General features: G+C 39.0%; 1 protein-coding gene across 1 annotated transcript in view; it reads right to left on the minus strand.

Annotated features, from left to right (window-relative positions):
* The window catches only part of PCSK5 (proprotein convertase subtilisin/kexin type 5), a gene marked incomplete at both ends in the record, with an annotated part of 228,492 nt that overhangs the window by 168,805 nt on the left and 41,571 nt on the right, over positions 1-18,116 (minus strand). Inside the window, 2 exons of the mRNA XM_084305562.1 lie at positions 8,066-8,142; positions 10,361-10,504. Coding sequence (XP_084161688.1) covers positions 8,066-8,142; positions 10,361-10,504 — 221 coding nt within the window. The remainder of the gene's footprint in view (positions 1-8,065; positions 8,143-10,360; positions 10,505-18,116) is intronic.

The following is an 18,116-nucleotide window of genomic DNA, read 5'->3' on the forward strand; positions in this document are numbered from 1 at the left end:
TGGTTGGGTCACTAGATCATAATTGACTTGGAGGCTAGCTGATGAATCACAACCACTTCCCCTCGTAAAATGTGTCGAATCTCACTATAAGCTGACACAGATTGAACTCTACTTCATCAGTAACATCTGCTAAAATTGGAGTGCAATAGTATATTGGTCATAACGGTAGTGAGTTTAAAACCAAAACATGATATAGCAGGACTGCAAGTTCTGACTGTAGCTTCTATACCATCAATGTCTGTATTAATTGGCTTCACAAATGAATACTTCACCAATTCACGGGAAAAAAGTCCAAAATCTGCACTTTCCTGAAAATCCTGACTGATATCCATTAAACAAGCAGTGACAGTGCATATTTAGATACTAGATACCTGACACTTAGTCATTGGTACTTGAAACTCCCACCAAGATTTCCTGCCCCAGCTGGATGCACAGAAGTCTATGGGGCCTCATGGGATTCCTCCCTGAGCTGGCTGATGTCATCGTGGGACCTTTCTCAACTATTTTTCAATGGTCTTGGGAATCTGGGGAGGTCCCAGTTACCTGAAAGCTGGCAAATGTTGTTCCAATTTTCAAGAAGGGCAAGACCGTGGTAGTTAAAGGTCTGTCAGTCTCACTTCAATGCCTGGTAAAATTATGGAGAAAATTATTCTGGGAGCTAATGAAAAACACCTGAAGGACAATGGAGTCATTGGTTATAGCCAACACAAGTTCACAAGAGGAAGGTACTGCTTAATGAACTTAATTTCTTTTTATGACAAGGTCATCCAGCCTAGTTGACCAAGGGAAGTGAGCTGATGTAATATTTCCGGATTTCAGCAATATGCATGATACTGTTTCTCACGGTATCCTTCTGGACAAAACATCCATCCTACAGCTAGACAAATGCATAGTATGATGGCTATGAAAATGCCATGGCTTTTTCCATGGCAAAAGCCGTGCCATTGGCTGATGGGTTGGCCTCAAAGGTTTAGAGTTAATCAGGCTGATGGCCAGTCACTAGTGAAGTTCTGCAGGGCTCCATTTTGGGGCCAGTTGTCTTTAATGTGAGACAGCTCCCAGACAACCTCTAACTTGTGCAAGACTTGCAAGTTCTTCACCAAGAGGGTGGTCAGGCACTGACTGGGACAAGCTAGGGCAGTGGTCACAGCACCAAGCCTGTGGGCCTTCAAGAAGTGTTTGTACAATGCTCTCAGATGTGGTTTGATTTTGGGGTAGAACTGTGTGGAGCCAGAAGTTGGACTTGATAATCCTAGTAGGTCTCTTCCTACTCAGGATATTCTATGATTCTGCAATTCTGTGAACAGTACCACATTGCCATGTGGTAATACTCTAAATCACCCCCTTTTTGAGGAAAATGTATCTGTTATCAGTGACACTTCACTGTCATTGGACAGAAGACATTCTGTCAGATGACAGAATCATGAATTCTTTGGGTTTTAAGCCTCTAGAAGCTGCAGAAGAAAGTCAAGTTGAAGAATCATAGTACACAAAAACAGCAGACACTAAGAATGGAGTTTCTCTCTGAAATCCTCAGCCGTATCCTGAGAGATGATACATCGTTCCAAATTATCCAGAGTTCAGCCTCTTTGCACACCTTAAGCACTGGGTTTTCCAGGCCTTCCCTGTAGGTGTGAACCTTGGGATCTGCAGTTCAGTGCTTGAAAGACTTGAGCACAAACAAATGAAAAAAAACAGTGACTAGTCTAAGCCTTTGCTGAATTCTTTGTTGTTGTTGTGACTAGTCATTTGACAGCAGCCTTGTTTTTTTCACACAAAAGATACAGCACAAGATGGTACAGCAGTGCTTCTCAGTACTACTTAGTTACCCCTCTTTCCCCATGTTTTGAGTTCAACACGTGATACAGCCAGTGCAAAATAATAGTAATAGCTGCATACTGGCAATCAAAGTGTACAAACTGTACAGACAGGTACCCCCACTTGTCAGCACCCTTTTCTATTACACTGCTATGATGGGAACCTTTTTTGAGATGATCTTTCCAACCAGCAGTGCGAGACGTCAGGTTCCCCGTGTTCGACTGTGCTCTTCAGACACCTGCTCTGAAGAGTGTCACTGAAGCTTTTTACTTCTACTTTATTGACAATCCAGAGGACAACAGAAGATGATCTGCCTGTCTAATATCTAGTGTCCCTTCTGATTAAATGACTTAGGATGTACTACAGGTCTTTCACATAAGCATCTGGTATAAACAATAAGCTTGTCACTGCTGGAATAAAATTAAGCCTTTGGCATTTTATTGAGCAACTACATTCATTGATGTGACTGGGAGAAGAAAGTAGCAATGAATTGAAATGGATGTATTGGTCTGCCACTGAAAAACAATGTCAATATGCTGCATCAAGCAGGACTGAAAGTCATTAACTCGTTAATTTTTTTGCTATTGTGAGGTAAGATGTAAAGCTATCTGAATACTGCAAAGTTTAGCGAATAGTACATCAAGTAAATCAAAGAATAGCTTGTGTTTCTTATAACTTTTGAATGGCAAAAATTGCTTTCTCATTAAAAAATCATTGAGAAGGTTATTTAAACAAGTTATTAATGTAATGGGCTCCACTGCTGAAAAATGTTGAAGAGACATTGAAAAGACTGACTCATTGTATCCAGAACAGAAATGACAGCTTACTTTTATTTTTTCTTACCTAAGTTTAATACAAATTGCATCAAAGCCAACTGGTTGCATCAAAGCTTACTGATTGGAGTTTTTAAAAAAGTCCTCTTTTAGAAAGTACCTGTTAGTAGAGCAAGACCTAAGCTCTAAAATATCAGCACAAGAAATTTCTCATGAAAAACATTTTTTTTATTATTATTATTATTTTGGTCAGAATAACAAAGCATTTAAATTCTATAAAAATTTCTGTTTTCTTTCTGTAGCTGCACAGTGTGCATACTACAATTTCAGTGAGCCCATCTGCTTTCTGTTCAAGGACCTGTGACTAGCAATGTGCAGATTTTTTTAACATGGGTGTTTAAAGGTAATGATGGGATAACAGAAAAAAAATTAAGCAGCAGCACTCAGCAGTAAACCAAAACAAGATGCTTTGCATAGCAGGAATGACTTCATCCACAGCTGACTGCTGTCTCTAGCCTCTGAGCAAAAGGAAGTTCTAGTATAGGCCTGTACCATTTACAAGCTTCATGAGTTGCTGCCAATTTGTAGAAACCAAAGTAAACTTCTGGCAGGACTCCTACATACCATAGTAGTTAAAGAAACTATCGTCCCACCCTGATTTTGACTATAAGCCTTGAAAGATTAATCTAATGTTTCTTTCTAGCCTCCTATTCTCTTTAGCTAATAGAAGATTTAACTGAAGTTTTAACTTCAAAAAAATCATTTTGGAAAGTGCCACTCTGGTTATCAACAGTCTCTTCATAAAGCCTCAGTTATTTTTTTTCTCATTCCATTTTCCTCACTAATAAGTCCTGGCAACAGAAAGCATTCACTACTAATTAAAAGTGAAAAGCTAGCAAACAGACCCAGTACCCCAATGCGTACAGCTCTGTGCAATGCTGCCCAGAGATACCTGCTTATTTTTTACAGAACTTCTTTTTACTCTATGATTCCATCCCTTAACATTGGGTTACAAAATGAAACAGAATAAACTAGACCATTTCATGAAATGATAGTGCATTTATATGTCCCCACCTTTACTGGGAAACACAAATGTCCATTACGCAATGTTATTCAGTTGCTATAGCAGGAGGCAGGAATCAACTGAATTGATCCTGCACATTGCAAAGTCTTTGCAAAGTATGGCTTTCAGAATGCTCCCTGGTTGTGGTTACCTCAACTTCCAGGCACAACTTGAGATACCTAGTGCCAAATGACCACATACACTGGATAAGCACAATTCCTGTCCTGATATCTAAAGACACTTTAGACACCTAAAAATATAGACAGACTCCTATCAGTGCTTTTCATTGCCTATGTAGATATTTAATTTTTGCTGAATCCAGTGGGAATTAGGGAAGGATCAACAGACTCACAATCTGAAGGTAATTAGGTGCTGCTTTCCAGGCTAAGTGTATCTGATAATTAGAAATATTGAGCCTTTAAGCAGTTAGGCAGCCAAGTAACCTTATACTGAAAGCATGTTCTGTTACCTCTGTGTCCAGCAGCTGATTCTACACTGACAGCCGTGGGTCCTGAAAAGGCTGATGAAGTGCTGTGCCTGCCCTCCTACCATCACATTTCACCTCAGAACCTAGGGTCTGAGTGCTTTCACCTGAGACGTAGGGTCAGAAAGTTCAAATCCTTCATCCCTGGGAGAAATGAATCTGCCCAGTGTTATCTTACATATAAAACTCTAACTAGCAACAATACAGAAAACAGCCTTTCTTCTCTGGATATGCTTTGTAAAAAAAAATTGATGGCTTTGGTAGTTAGCTAAATGAAAAGATTCATCTGTGACTCCCAGCTGGAGATCATGTCCTTGCAGTGCCAAAGATGGCGAATCCCTGAAAAGCCAACTGAACTGGGAGACCTCTGAGTGCACTTTCACCATGTTCCAGCTCTGGGGACAGGAGCATCATCATGTAGATGAGCCAGGGTGAGTCCCCAAAGTGTGTTTGTAGGACAGTAGTGGAGAGCGATGTGCTGTGATGCAAACTGGCAACTCAGCTGAGGGCCAGACTGACTGTCACATCTTTTCTCAAAACTCCTTGGAGGCTACTGCCAGCAACTGCCCACCCATCACAGGCAGTTCCACGGACAACAGTTGTAGCTGCTTGGGGCATTATCATACAGTCATCTCATCTCAGTAAACCCAGCCTTTACAGTAAGAGGTTCAGGCCATGCTTCATTTTCCCTATTTGTGCCTGTCTAGTTCTCCTCTGACCTCAGGCTGAGCCGAATGAGGTACCTACTTGACCTGGCTGAAAATGAAATTTGTTGTTGCTAGCACAATTTTCATCTTTATTAGTTCCCTACTCTGGAGAACTACATGATGATTTGGGAAAGACAGGAGGAATGAACATACACGAGGTAAGGAGTACAGGTCACCAGCCATTTGAGGTGACCATGTAACCACAGTTTTGCTCTTCCAGCATCTTTGTATGGGTCCGTAATTCAGACAACCAGTTCAAAGCTAGGGCTGATGCTGAAGTGGTCAGCCACACAAATTAGTTGTTGCAGCAAAATGAGTTGCAATGCCTACGGGCCCTGGGCTGCAAACAATTTACAATCTTATGTTCATACTCTATTGTAAGGTGACTCATATTCTTAAAAACCTTGCTGGCAGTTCTGAGACTTATCATACACCAAAACAGAGACTTCTTTTATTACCTACCAAAACATTTATAGCACATTTGCTGATTCTAACTTTTTGACACCAATGACAGCCCACCTCTAAGGCTAAAATAATAACAGCACATGAAATTCCTCAATTAAAAAAAAAAAAAAAAAGCTTTTGAAAGAGCAAGAATTTATAGACTTTTTTATTCATTCCTCTGTTTCAATGAATGTGCGTCTTCAGGATATGTCCTAAAAACTTTGATGTAGCATAAGCATTTTCATTACAAGCATCTGGTTCTGAAATCTTTGGTTTGTCACTAACTTAACTGAGTCAATACAGCCACTGGGTCTTTCAACCATTTGTTCCACATTAGTGTTTTCTTCCTTGCATAACTTAAACTAGTCTGCACGTGCAGAATATTTACACATTTCAAAGCAAAGGGTGTTATTGAATTTATCTATATATTCTCTCATGGTACTCTTGCTTCAGGAGATTTCTAGTGAAGAAGAGGCAGATATGATTCAGTAAACTGAGATTCTGTATGAAAATAGGATGAGAAAGATATGCCTAAGGGGCAAAAGGGGAAGAAACAGTTCTTGCATGTACTTGTTTCTACACAAAAATATTTGGCAATAAGCAAACAGCATCAAATAAGAACAACTGAATGAGAACAGATGCTGATTGCAGTCCCAAATAAATAAACTATGATTACTATTCAGATTAATACTGACATACTATTTTTTATGCTAAACAGGATTTCTAGTCATGTATATATGTATATTTATTTATATGTTTTTTAAAGAGTTAAATCCTCACAGATTTCATATCTCAGCCTACCAGAAAGGATCAGGCTGACTAACCAAGCAAGTATTCAGCAGAATTTGCCTTAGTTTTCATATTTATTTCATATAATGAAAGCAACTATGACAGGTCCTTGAGACTCACTGTAAGATGAGTGCATGTATATGTAACTGGCAGCTATCTGTAATAGGGTCCTGTTGTTCAGCATGTTTATGTATTTTCCCTCCTATATTGACCAGAAGAGCATTCTCCCATCAAAGTGTGGTCCAGCATTGCTCCAATTGCTTCCTCCAGTCAAGCCAAGGCTAAGTTTTCTGTTGACTCCCAGTGAGTTAGCTCACTCTTGCTGTATTCCTCTGGAAAAAGTTTGTGAGATTGCAAGGGAAAAAAAAGAAAAAAAAAACTCTACCAAAACCAAACAAAAATTAAAATTAAAATTAAAAAACAAACAAACAAACAACAACAACAAAAAAAACACATGTATCCAAAAGCATTTGACGTCTGTAAAGAACAAAGTTTCACCTCCTGTATTCTCTCTTCTGTAGGCAGGTAATATCAAATGCTTTCCACAATAAAGAACACCAGACCTCAAGGAAACAGTATGTACATACAGCATGTTGACAACTAGAAGGATCCCCTTCCTCTAATACATGTAATTCCACAGAAAGGTATTTCTTTATGCCAAGTTGTCGTGGCTTTGGTTGTGACAATAGTAATTTTCTTCACAGAGGCTTGTTTGATTCTGTTTTGGATTTTTGATGAAAATGGTGCTAACACGCTGATGTTTTCAGTTCTTGCAGAGCAGTGCTTGCACAGAGTCAAACATTTTTTCTGCTTCTTGTGCTGCCTTGCCACTGAAGAAACTAGGAATGCAACAGGAGGTGGAAGGGGACACAGCCAGGTCCAGACTGACCACAGGGATATTCCATATCATATGACATCATGCTCATTAATAAAAGATGTGGTAAAGAAGGAGGAAAAGGGGGACATTGGGAGTGATGGCATTTGTCTTCCCACGAAGCCACTATGCATGCTGAGTCCTGCTTTCCTGGATGTGGCTGAACACCTGTCTCTCAATGGAGCAGCAAATGAATTCCTTGTTTGACTTTGCTTGTGTGCCCAGCTTTTGGTTTGCCTAGTGAACTATCTTTATCCCAACCCATGAGTTCTCTCACTTCCACCTTTCCAATTCTCTCCCCCATCCTACCCTGAGAGAGTGAGCAAGCAGCTCTGTGGTACTGAGCTGCCTGCCGAGTGAAATCACTGCACAAGTACCTAGTAAAACAATTTTACCAACTGCACTCAGAAATACCCATGGGGACAGAATGGTGGCCCTCTTCCTGAGCCCTGTGAGTTTGTCCCCAAGACTTCACAATAGTACATCCAAAGAGCAGAGCTAGAATGACAAATACCAGGAAGTGCTTTGAAGGAGAAACATATCACTCATGCTGATATATTCAGACAGCCACATGACACAGATATCATAACTAGGCAGAATTGCTATTCCTGGGTTTATATGGTTTCTAGCAAATTTCTATGTGTAAAATCTCCATGAGGTTAAGACTGAAAGTATTAGAAAATATTAGAAAGGTAAATCACCACTAACTTTTTTTTTTTCTTCAAAACTCAAAGTCTATGAAGTTCAAGGAAGTCAGAAGCCAATACAGTTGTCACACTTAACAACCTGCCAATAACTCACTGAAGTAGTATCTAAGAAAGGTAAGAGCCACCACTTTATATTCTGCATCCCAAAGGGATTGAAAATGTTTCCTTTCATGCACCCAGAACTCTCAGACTAATTTTTATGTGGTTTTGGATTGCTCCAAATGCATTCAAAGAGTAAGTGTCATGCAATGTGCATGGAAGAGACATAAATACATATTTCACAAAGATTTAAATACAAGTCATGCTGCCTTATGGGGATTCAAGTTTTCCCGGCTTTCACAGAAGAACTTGTATGCTCTACTTGAGGAACTACATTGAAAGTGTCATGAGTGTCATAGTGCCTTACTTGTTCTCATTGCTGGCATCATATCGAGGCATAGGGTCAAAATCATTTCCATTGACATCAAAACTGGCCTGCGAATCCTGTAGCCAACAGGAGAAATAAAATCAGTTTCTGATTAATTAGTCATTGAGTCATGTAGCCTATACATTCTTCAGCAGGTTTGTACAAGAGAGTCATTAGGTTAACTAACATTCCTGCGGTTTTATGATGATTGCATTTTTTTAGGAAAGGATTATGTATTTAATAATGATGGGATTTACAGATTTTATTTTATCTTTGGAAAAAGGAAGAGAATAATGAATGCTCTGAAAAGCCATAGTTCAGTTGCATAGAGGAAATAGAAAGTGCAGTTTCATTAAACCAAAAAACCTTCTAAGAAACTTTTGGAACTTCAGAGAGTTCATTTTCAAAGCTGGGATTTCACTAAATGTTTCAAGATTCAAGAAAAGTTATCTGCAGCATGATGACTGAAGTTTCAGGAAACAATATAATTTTCTTAAGGATATTAATATAAAAAATACAGCTTCAAATATATTGAATTCCTATTTGTTTGGGAGTGTAAATGTTTCAAATATATTGAGGGTATCTGCACATTTCTACTTCAAATTTTACCAAGATTCTTACAGCTGAAAATAGTTTATAGAGTAAACATCTGATGGTTTGTATGGCTTCCATTAATCCATGTGGTAGCATGCAGTGTGTTGACATGGCAAGCAGTTCTTTTTAATCTCATATTTTTTCAAAACCAGTTACCACATCCACCTCAAATATGCCTGTTTGCAGCCACACCAGCAATAATCTGACATATAGAAGGCATTTGTCATCAAACAAGCAATGTGTACTGCTTTGGGGGAATTCCTTCTTGGTGTGAGGAAAAAGAGAGAGGAGGTGGTATGGGAATAAATAGCTGCTTTAAATTCAGTGGAAGGACAGTACTGGGATGAAGTGACAATCTGGATCATTCAATGAGAGGGTAAAATACTTTGTTTGTTTAAACAACTTTAAAGATTAAAGAGAAAGATGTGGCATGCATTAGGATCAATCACATACTGACAAATAGGGCAACAGCCTGTCACTTCTATTTATGCAGTCCTCATGTATTTCAGATCTGAGTTCCACGTGCAGCATGGGGAAGGATGTAAGTGTGGCTAATTTAAAATAAATGGCTTTAAACTGTGGAAAAGACTGTAGCTTTTGATGGGTTATTAATGATATTATTGTTGCCTTTATGTCTTAAATGTTTTGTCAAGATGGTATGCTACCTGGAAAAAAGCCTGTGTTGAGAGTTTTTTTACAAGGCCTATGACTCTAACAGGACTAAATGTGTATGCATGCCTTGTGCTGGTCATCTTCACTGGTTATACTCAACACATCTGTATTTGTTGTTTCTTTATCTTGTGTAAATATAAAGCTCACACATGTCACTTCAGAGAAATAATAAGGTTGCCAAGGTGCCAAGGTCTTGTGCTTTTGGGTAATGCCTATTCCTGAAACTCAGGAAAAATCACTCCAGCAAGCATGGTTGTGACACTCTGAGCAGCTTTAAGTTCAGATACAAACACAAGAAGTCACCCACTAGAGAAGGAACTTCTCTTCACATTATGCAGTCCTTCCAAGGTATATTAAAACAATCATTTAAACATGATGAACCACAAGCAAAAAGAAACTTTCTGATGGGACATGAAATACCGGACATGGTAAAAAAGGACACTGATCTCCTCTTATTGTAAACTGGGAAGGGGCTCACTGGAGTTTAGAAAGACTCATTATAAAGACCACAAAATATTCTACACCTCTTTTTAATTGAGTTATAACCTTTTCCTTTAATATCATTTCCAGCAATAACTAGCTTTAAAAATGAACACATAGAACAATACATCTAACATTATAGCCTTTGAGACAAGAGCTACTGTCTTGCTAGCTAAATGTATTTGTCAAAAACAGACTTCAGCTGCTCACATTAACTGGAAAGCAGAGTATTTCCATTCCTTAAGTTCTGCAAGTGTGAAGATATTAGGTAAAATAATTGTGGAGAAGAGGAAAAATATCTGTTTATTGGTCCCGGTCCTTCAGAAACGCAGGACTCAGCTACACAAGGCATCTAGATATTAAAGACATTCTGGCTGAATATAGTCTTAACTAAAAGAATACAGACTATCAAAATTCATCTATTTTCCTTCCAATTTGAGGAAAACCTTGTATGAGTCTTCTTCCTCCCCCCCTCCCTCCCTCCAATGAGCAGCAAATTTATTGCACGGTAATAATGCAGCAGCAAATCAGACTCTAGCAAACACTCACATAATTCTGCATCAAGTCTGGATGGTTTCTTTCAATGCCGTCATCCAAGATGGTGACCACAACATTTTTTCCAGTGTAACCTCTCTTCCAAGCACCTACTATATTCATATCTGATTGGCAATGATGAGTGTTATCACTGCAGTGCTGTGGAGAGAAGAGGAGATAAAAATGTTGGATGTTGCAGACTAGTGAGCAGTATGGGGTTGAGATATTATCCTACTTACGTCAACATTACCATTTAAATTAGCACAAGCACATTGATTTGAATAGCAACTATACAAGATCAACACCTTCATTTAGAAAGAAATGAATAATTAAAAAGAAACGCCTAATTGTATGAAAATTGTTTGTCCTGTTATTTTATATTTTTTTTCTCAGATTACTTTTCATGCTAAGCAATAGGAAAATGAAGCAACCATCCACAATAAACCACTAGGATCTGTGTATAAAATAAAAGGACTATTCCTGACTGTTAAGTGCCCTTATTTAAAATGTACATTTGAATTATTTTTTTTTTTCAGAAAAACAAACCATATGTGGATAAAAGGAGACAAAAGCCTGTACAGAAATGGCCACAAAAACAAATACTGCTTTTTGGAGCTTATGTGCTGCATAATTTCTTGACAGAATGTTTGGAAAGTAATCCAGATTCACTTCTATCTACAAAAGAAGACTTTTGGCAGGTTTTGTGCAGTATCAGCAGGAGATGAGCAGCGGTTAAGAACCTGTAACCAAAGACTGAAAAACTTGCAGCTGAAGGTGTCTAAAGAATTGCAGATAGTTAGACAGAAAGCAGTCTGTGATACAGCTTTCAGTGCATCCACGTCTGGAGAAAAGAAAAGTTTAGGGTACTTCAAAACCGAAAGCCTCTTCTTTCTTTGACACAAATGCACCCAGATCACATGAAGTGATCTGGTGTGCTGTGACAGTGAGACGTGACCCATGGGTGTCCATCTGCCCAACCAGCAGCTCTGGCCTGCAGGCAGAGCTGTCCCTGCTGAAGCAGGCCTATCAGCTCCCCTTCCTGTAGCCCCTTCCAGGCTCAGGCAGAGCAATGGGCACAAATAAGAGGGGAAAAGCAAAGGGTGGGAGGAAGGAAGAAAAACAGAGACTGACCCTGAAACTTGTATCGTAGCAACAGCACCCATGCTAGTGTGCTTGGCACTCACTCCCTGCTCCACGGCCTTGTGCCCTCATCTCAGCCTGATGTTTTGGTGCCCCACAAATAGTAAGCAGTATGAACACATCCAGGTAGATGCACTTCACCTTGAGCTGGCCCAACCCTTTCCTCCTAAACATGAGCGCACTACAGGCTAACATGCAAACTGACATCAGGTTGCTATCACATCTTACTTTTCCTCCTTTTTCTCCCTTTTCCTCCCTTCCCCTGCACTTTCATAAACAAACCACTGGATTTAAGAGTGGTCATTTGCTGTTACTAAATCAAAACTGCATTATTAGGTACTATATGCACATACATACAGCATACATTCTTCCTTGCCGTCTTTTCCTTGTGCATGCAAACATCCACCTGCCTGCCTGACTCTGTCTATCCATCCACACACAAAGGCACTTGAAGACTTTCAGGGCCCTGTTCCAAAGAATGTACAGGCCTGGCTTAATGCTTTTGTTCTGTGTACTGCTTGGAAATGCTCACACTACTGGATTTATGGAATTAACTACAGTCAAAACCTGCCCTCTATATACTGAATGTAATGGTTGTACACGTCAGGCTTTCTAATGTACAAACAGCAATATCAAAAGCATGTGATGCTTCCAGGTGCCTTTGTGCTTTTCAAAAGTGTTACTAATTAAGCATCAGAAAATGCCCACAAAACTGATGAGTATCATTAATCACAATTTATTGGTGTGAAGACAAGGAGACAAAAAGTGGAAGAACCTGCCCCCAGCCACAGAGCAAACCCAGGAGAGAAAGGCAATGTGCAATCAGGATTCCTGGCCCTGGCCTCCAGTCAAAGTAACTGGGACACTACTTTGCCCCTTCATCCCCTTCTCTGAAATTCCAAATGATCCTTCGGATGCTTTTCTGCTCATTTTGTCCTCTCTTCATGGGTAATAATCTTGTTGTTTTGCTTCCCAGCCAGTCAAACCAGGCAGGATGAGCAAGCAAACGCTTTTTAATCATGAAAGGGATGCTGGCTCTCTGAAAGCATGCTGGCTCTCCACCAGAAGATGACTACTTCTTCCATTAATGCTGCTGGCATGGCCTGTTGCCCTCACTTACCTCTCCTGAACTGCTGTTTGTGGTGGTGGCAGAAAGGAGTTAATTCATCAGCTGTTTTGCCACACACATGCAGGTGAACACAATGAAAGAGATATTGCTCACTTTGCCATGTGCTTTGTTAGCGTGCAAGAGATGTACCAGATGAAATTGATATTCAAATTACTTTGCTCTGCTCCAAGACTGGGCAGAAAGCTAGTCTAAACAAAATCTTTCTGCATAAAAGAAATTCCAGGAGTAAAGCAGGCATAAATGTATGTGCCCACATAAAACTTTAGATCACAGCATACGTGACATACAGACAGAGAATACAAAGGCAGTGGAGATCCATCCAACTGGGAGTAGTTCAATAGCAGATGAGGTGTTCAGTTCTTACTGTTAATATATGTTACTTATTCTCAAGTCTTATTAATAATAGCAATTTTTTCCAGCTCTGTTCCTCACTGTTCTTTCTGCTTTTACTACTGTTTTATCTATGCTTTTCTCTCCTTGTTCCTAGCTCTATTCTTCTCTGCCAATACTATCTTTTGCCAATTAATTTTTCGTTTTGTTTGATTCAACATCTGATTTCAGCTTCCCCAATTATGCCTTATCTCTGTATTAAGATTAATCTGACTGTGCACATTTCTCTCAAAGCAGTCAGAAGATTTGGCTTTTATCAGGAACACTTCACATTTTAGAGAGCAATTACTCTTCCAATGCTATGTAATATTGTAGAGATACACCGTTTCACATGGAATACCCTCTAACATGCTATTACTTGGTTTCACTTGCACTCTTTCCTGTCACTTTAAAGTACTCTTTCCTTCAAAAACATTTATTGTAAGGAATTTTCCACTATTGAGTTCCATTCTATTTTTTATTTTTTTTAACCATGTGCTGCTTCTTTACACCTATCCAACTTACATTGTCAGCTGCTTAACAGAGAGCTGTTTTTAAAGAATTTGGAAGCACTGTTTCAATTGATAGTGTTAGCCAAATAAAAAAGAATAAAATAACAGTCATGATAATAAAAATTATGTGATTCACAGAGATGGATTTTATATCAGTGGGCATTTATTGAATTTTCTAGCTTATTTTCATTTTTTTTTTCCTGTTCTCTCTTTTCAGAATTAAAAACAAACCTTGTCATATTAATGTATAAAAGGTTTGCAAGGTTTCTATTAGACCTTTTAATCTTTGAACTGTTGTTATCTAATTTTGAAGGGAATAGTATAAACCACACTTCAAATACAGAATTATGGAATAAATTTGTCTATGGAATTTCCCCCTCCTCCCAGCAGATAAAGTAATTCAGAAATTTCCTGCATTGGTACCATGACTAGACAACTGCAGTGAACCAGCATCATTTCAACATACATTGGTTTCATCTATTGCCTGGAGGATACCATCAAAATGAATAAACAACCTCTCACCCACTTACATAGAGTAATTTGACTGAGATTTTTAAAAGGCTCTCAAAGAATGGTGTTTTTCTTTAGACTGTTTAATTGGAAAATGTTAATGATACTACTGTTGGTATTTAATAGAATCAGTCTGCAAGGGTGAAAGGCAGTTGAAGGACGCATAGGAAGGGAGGGACCTCTAGCAAAGAAAATGTCAGATATGGAACGTTTCTCATACTTGAAATTCAATTACTATGAGTGTAAAAAGACAAAATAATCACTTAGGCATCTTTGGACAGACAATTTGAAAGCCTGCCTCTGCAATTAACAAGCAGACAAAACATTAGAAAGTTTTCTATTTTGACTTATTAGACTCCAATCATTTTCAATGCTTTCAATGTTAGACGTGTGCTTGGATTCTCTTAACTATTTTGTGAAATTCTGTCTAAAAAGTAGCCTGTAGTCATTGTATCATTATTTTAACATTTCCTGTGTGCTGCACTAATTTTGGTGGGCTTGATATATGTAGTTAGGGATCAATAGCAAAATGGAAAATGGAAAATTAAGAATCATATTAATGGCCAAAACCTCTTGGAATTCCAGAACTTGAAATCAAATTAAAAGAACAGTTACTATGAAATTCTGCTCTCTCTTTTGCCATGCCTATAAAAAGAGTGTAGAAATAGAAATATCTAATCCTCTGACATGAGGTCTTTCAGAAAAGATCTATTGTGTTCTCTGTAAGTCTTCATAAGGTACATTATTTTGATTTCCTATAGTTTTTGAGTAGCCAGGACTTTTTTGGACTATATATATGTATATATATATTCATATCTGATTATTAATATAGTAGGATGAACATAAATTATCAGCTTTTAACTTCAGTAGAGGAGACATCCTGATGCTATGTTCAGCTTTTTGAGGTGCAGTGTTCTAAGTTAAAACTTGTCAATTGTTCTCGTTTCCTGAAAAAAAAAAGAAAAAAAAAAGAGAGAGAGAGAGAAAGAGAAATAATCTGTTTTCTTTATGCTTTTGATGTGATCCAATTTTAAAGGGAATGAAAGAAATAAGCAGAGAGGTAATCAGGAGACATGGAAAGGCAGGATACTTATTAAAATGGCTCTCGTAATGTTACAGAAATCATGACAACATGCTTTGAAGAGCATTATAACCTGAAGAACTGAAGTGATTTACTGAAATTACTTTTTGGTTTCTCTAGAATAAGCAGTTGAAAGCCACATTTTCTAAGAAGACTATTAAAATAATGTTTCTTTTTAGAAGTATTTCTCACATTTTTTTATTCTTTCATCACAATATACAAAAGGTGAAAGGATTTTTATAAGCAGAATGTATACTTGCATAATTTAAAATTTTTTTTCTTAAATATAATGTGATATTTATTGCATGATACAAAGCAATTTCTAACTGTATAGGAAATTATTTTCTTCTTTGTTTCACCTTTAAATAACTTCTTTTTACAGCTGCACACAATATTTGAAGATCGATCAGGAGTAGACAGATAATATAATAGACTGATTCATCTCAAACACAGGATTTTTTTTTCATTGAATTGTGTCTGACTTCTGGAGCCATGTGTTTACTGAATTGCTACTTTTTACATTCTTTTTTTTTTTTTTTTTTTTTTTTTTAATCTGTGTCAGTATAAATAGAAATATTCCAAGAGTGCACCATCTTAAATATTTAAAAACAATTTATTGCTCGTGCAACTTGAGAAAGTTTAGTTAATTTACTTCAGAGATGAATGTCATTCATCTTTATTGATTCTTTAGGTTAACAAATAAAAATACAATTGGAGACCCATAAGAACAATTATAGGCATACATTATTTTACACCTGTTTAAGCAATGAAAGAGAACAGGAAATCAGTATAAAAGGGCTTCTTGTATTCATTGGAGTATCTGATGACTACAGTCAGACAAGAATAACATACAAGGCTGTTTTTATGTTTTTTGCAGTGAAAAATATGGAACTCGTAACTCTTATTCTTTGTGTTTACATTGCTATTCTTTCCAAAAATAGAGTATTTCATAATGCATAAAATTTGTATTCAAGACAATTCCATTACTTTTCCATCATGGGCAACATGGGAAACCAGTCAACACTGGTTTCTTCTGCAACCCATGTGCTGCCTCAGACATGAATTAATTTAGGAAAGCACTGCATGTCCATGTTCCATAGGCTGCCAGGCTGATGACGACTTTTTAGGAGTGGAAAACTTTCCCCTTTTCTAGCTATGCAGATGGCAGAATTTCTCTCCCTGTTGCAAATCCTAGAACCTGCAGAGGCACAGGAATAGTGTGCTTCTAACATTGCCTCTTTGTTCCACATGGGGCATGTCTTGTTGCTCCATTAGGATGCCTGCCTCTAGTCCTGTTTCTTTCCCAAGTGGAGGGAACTACAGAGACTCCTTCAAGGCAACAAGAGATGTAGCTAAAACTGCATCATGGTTATTGAGTGTGTTCTGCTGCCTCCACTAAACAAATGTGAAAAGGGGTATTCACAAAAATGCAAAAGGCTCACCATATCCTCCACCAAACAGCACAGCCACATAAAAACACAGAAAGAAAAGAAAGTAAAAAAGGAAAATGTGAATTAAAGCAGCCAGGATGTGTCTGCTTTACTTTGAAAGTACAAATTGTCCATATGACTGGCATGCTATTGACCTGGTGCAACTGGTATACCTTGAATATGTACTAACATGTTGTAAGATCTATATCAACGTATGGACAGAGTTCTGCCTTGGAAACGTTGGAAAAAATATAGGTACCTGATGAATAACCTCCTGGGGAAGCAGCAAAGGATAGATGAAGGAGGAGAGAAATAATTTCCACAGCTTGTGGCTACTGCTAAGTAATGGAGGAAGAAAATAAGCATGCATAGAAATACATCCCTATATGTAGCAGTGTTCTCTCAAGATGCCTGTATGATGACTGTTACTACTAATGGTGCTGCTGCTACTACTGATGCTGCTACTACTATACAAACAGCTTACTTATCAACAAAAGGCTAGAAAGTGAACCAAAAGTTAATGTGCATTTTAAGTTAAGTTAAAGGAACAGAACAGGACAGGTAAATGACTGGCTGAGGGAGTGGTGTCTGGACCAGGGATTTGGGTATTTTGATCTTGGGCCGTCCTTTGAGAGGCCGGGTGTGTGGGCTACGGACAGACACCAACTGAGCAAGTGGGGTTCAAGTGTTTTGGGGAGCAAGCTCTCTGGGCTGATTACCAGGGCTTTATACTAGGTTTGATGGGGGAAGAGAGGGGAGCTAAAGGTGACAGAGAAGGGCTGGGGGAAGTTGTCACTTCTGTCACTGTTGAAGACAGGGAAAAACTTCTGAGCTCTCCCATAGGATTGTCTGAGGGCTCCTCAGAGAGGGTAGCGTTCCCGATCCCCCGTCCAGTATCTTCTTCTTGCATCCCCACAGGGGTAACTGCACCTGCTACTTCCCTAAAGTGCCTGTACACCAATGCACGGAGCATGGGAAATAAACAGGATAAGCTTGAGATCTGTGTTTGGTCGTGGTGCTATGATCTCGTTGCGATCACTGAGACATGGTGGGACAGCTCGCATGACTGGAACACAGTCATGGAGGGCTACGTCCTCTTTAGGAAAGACTGGGGAAGCAAGGGGTTGGGGTTGCCCTTTATGTGAGGGAGCAATTAGAATGTACCCGGCTCCAGCTGGGGGAGGGTGAAGGACAAGTGTAGAGCTTGTGGGTAAGAATTAAGGGTTGGGCTGGTATGGGAGACATGGTGGTAGGGGTCTACTACAGGTCTCCAGATCAGGAGGAGGAAGTCGATGAGGCCTTCTATGAGCAGCTGCTAGTAGCCTCTCAATCACAAGTGCTGGTCCTCATGGGGGACTTCAATTACCCAGACATCTGCCGGGAAAGCAACTCAGCCAGGCATAAGCAGTCTGACGCAGGTGGTGGAGTAGCTGACGAGGCATGGGGTGCTCCTGGACCTTGTTCTTACCAACAGGGATGGCCTTGTTAGGGATGTGAAAGTAGGGGGCAGCTTGGGATGCAGCGACCATGAGATGGTGGAGTTCAAGATGGAACTAGGCAAAGGAAGTAAGGCTAAAAGCAGGATTGCTACCCTGGACTT

The sequence above is a fragment of the Netta rufina genome (assembly GCF_964035555.1).
Source record: "Netta rufina genome assembly, chromosome: Z".
NCBI lineage: Eukaryota > Metazoa > Chordata > Aves > Anseriformes > Anatidae > Netta > Netta rufina.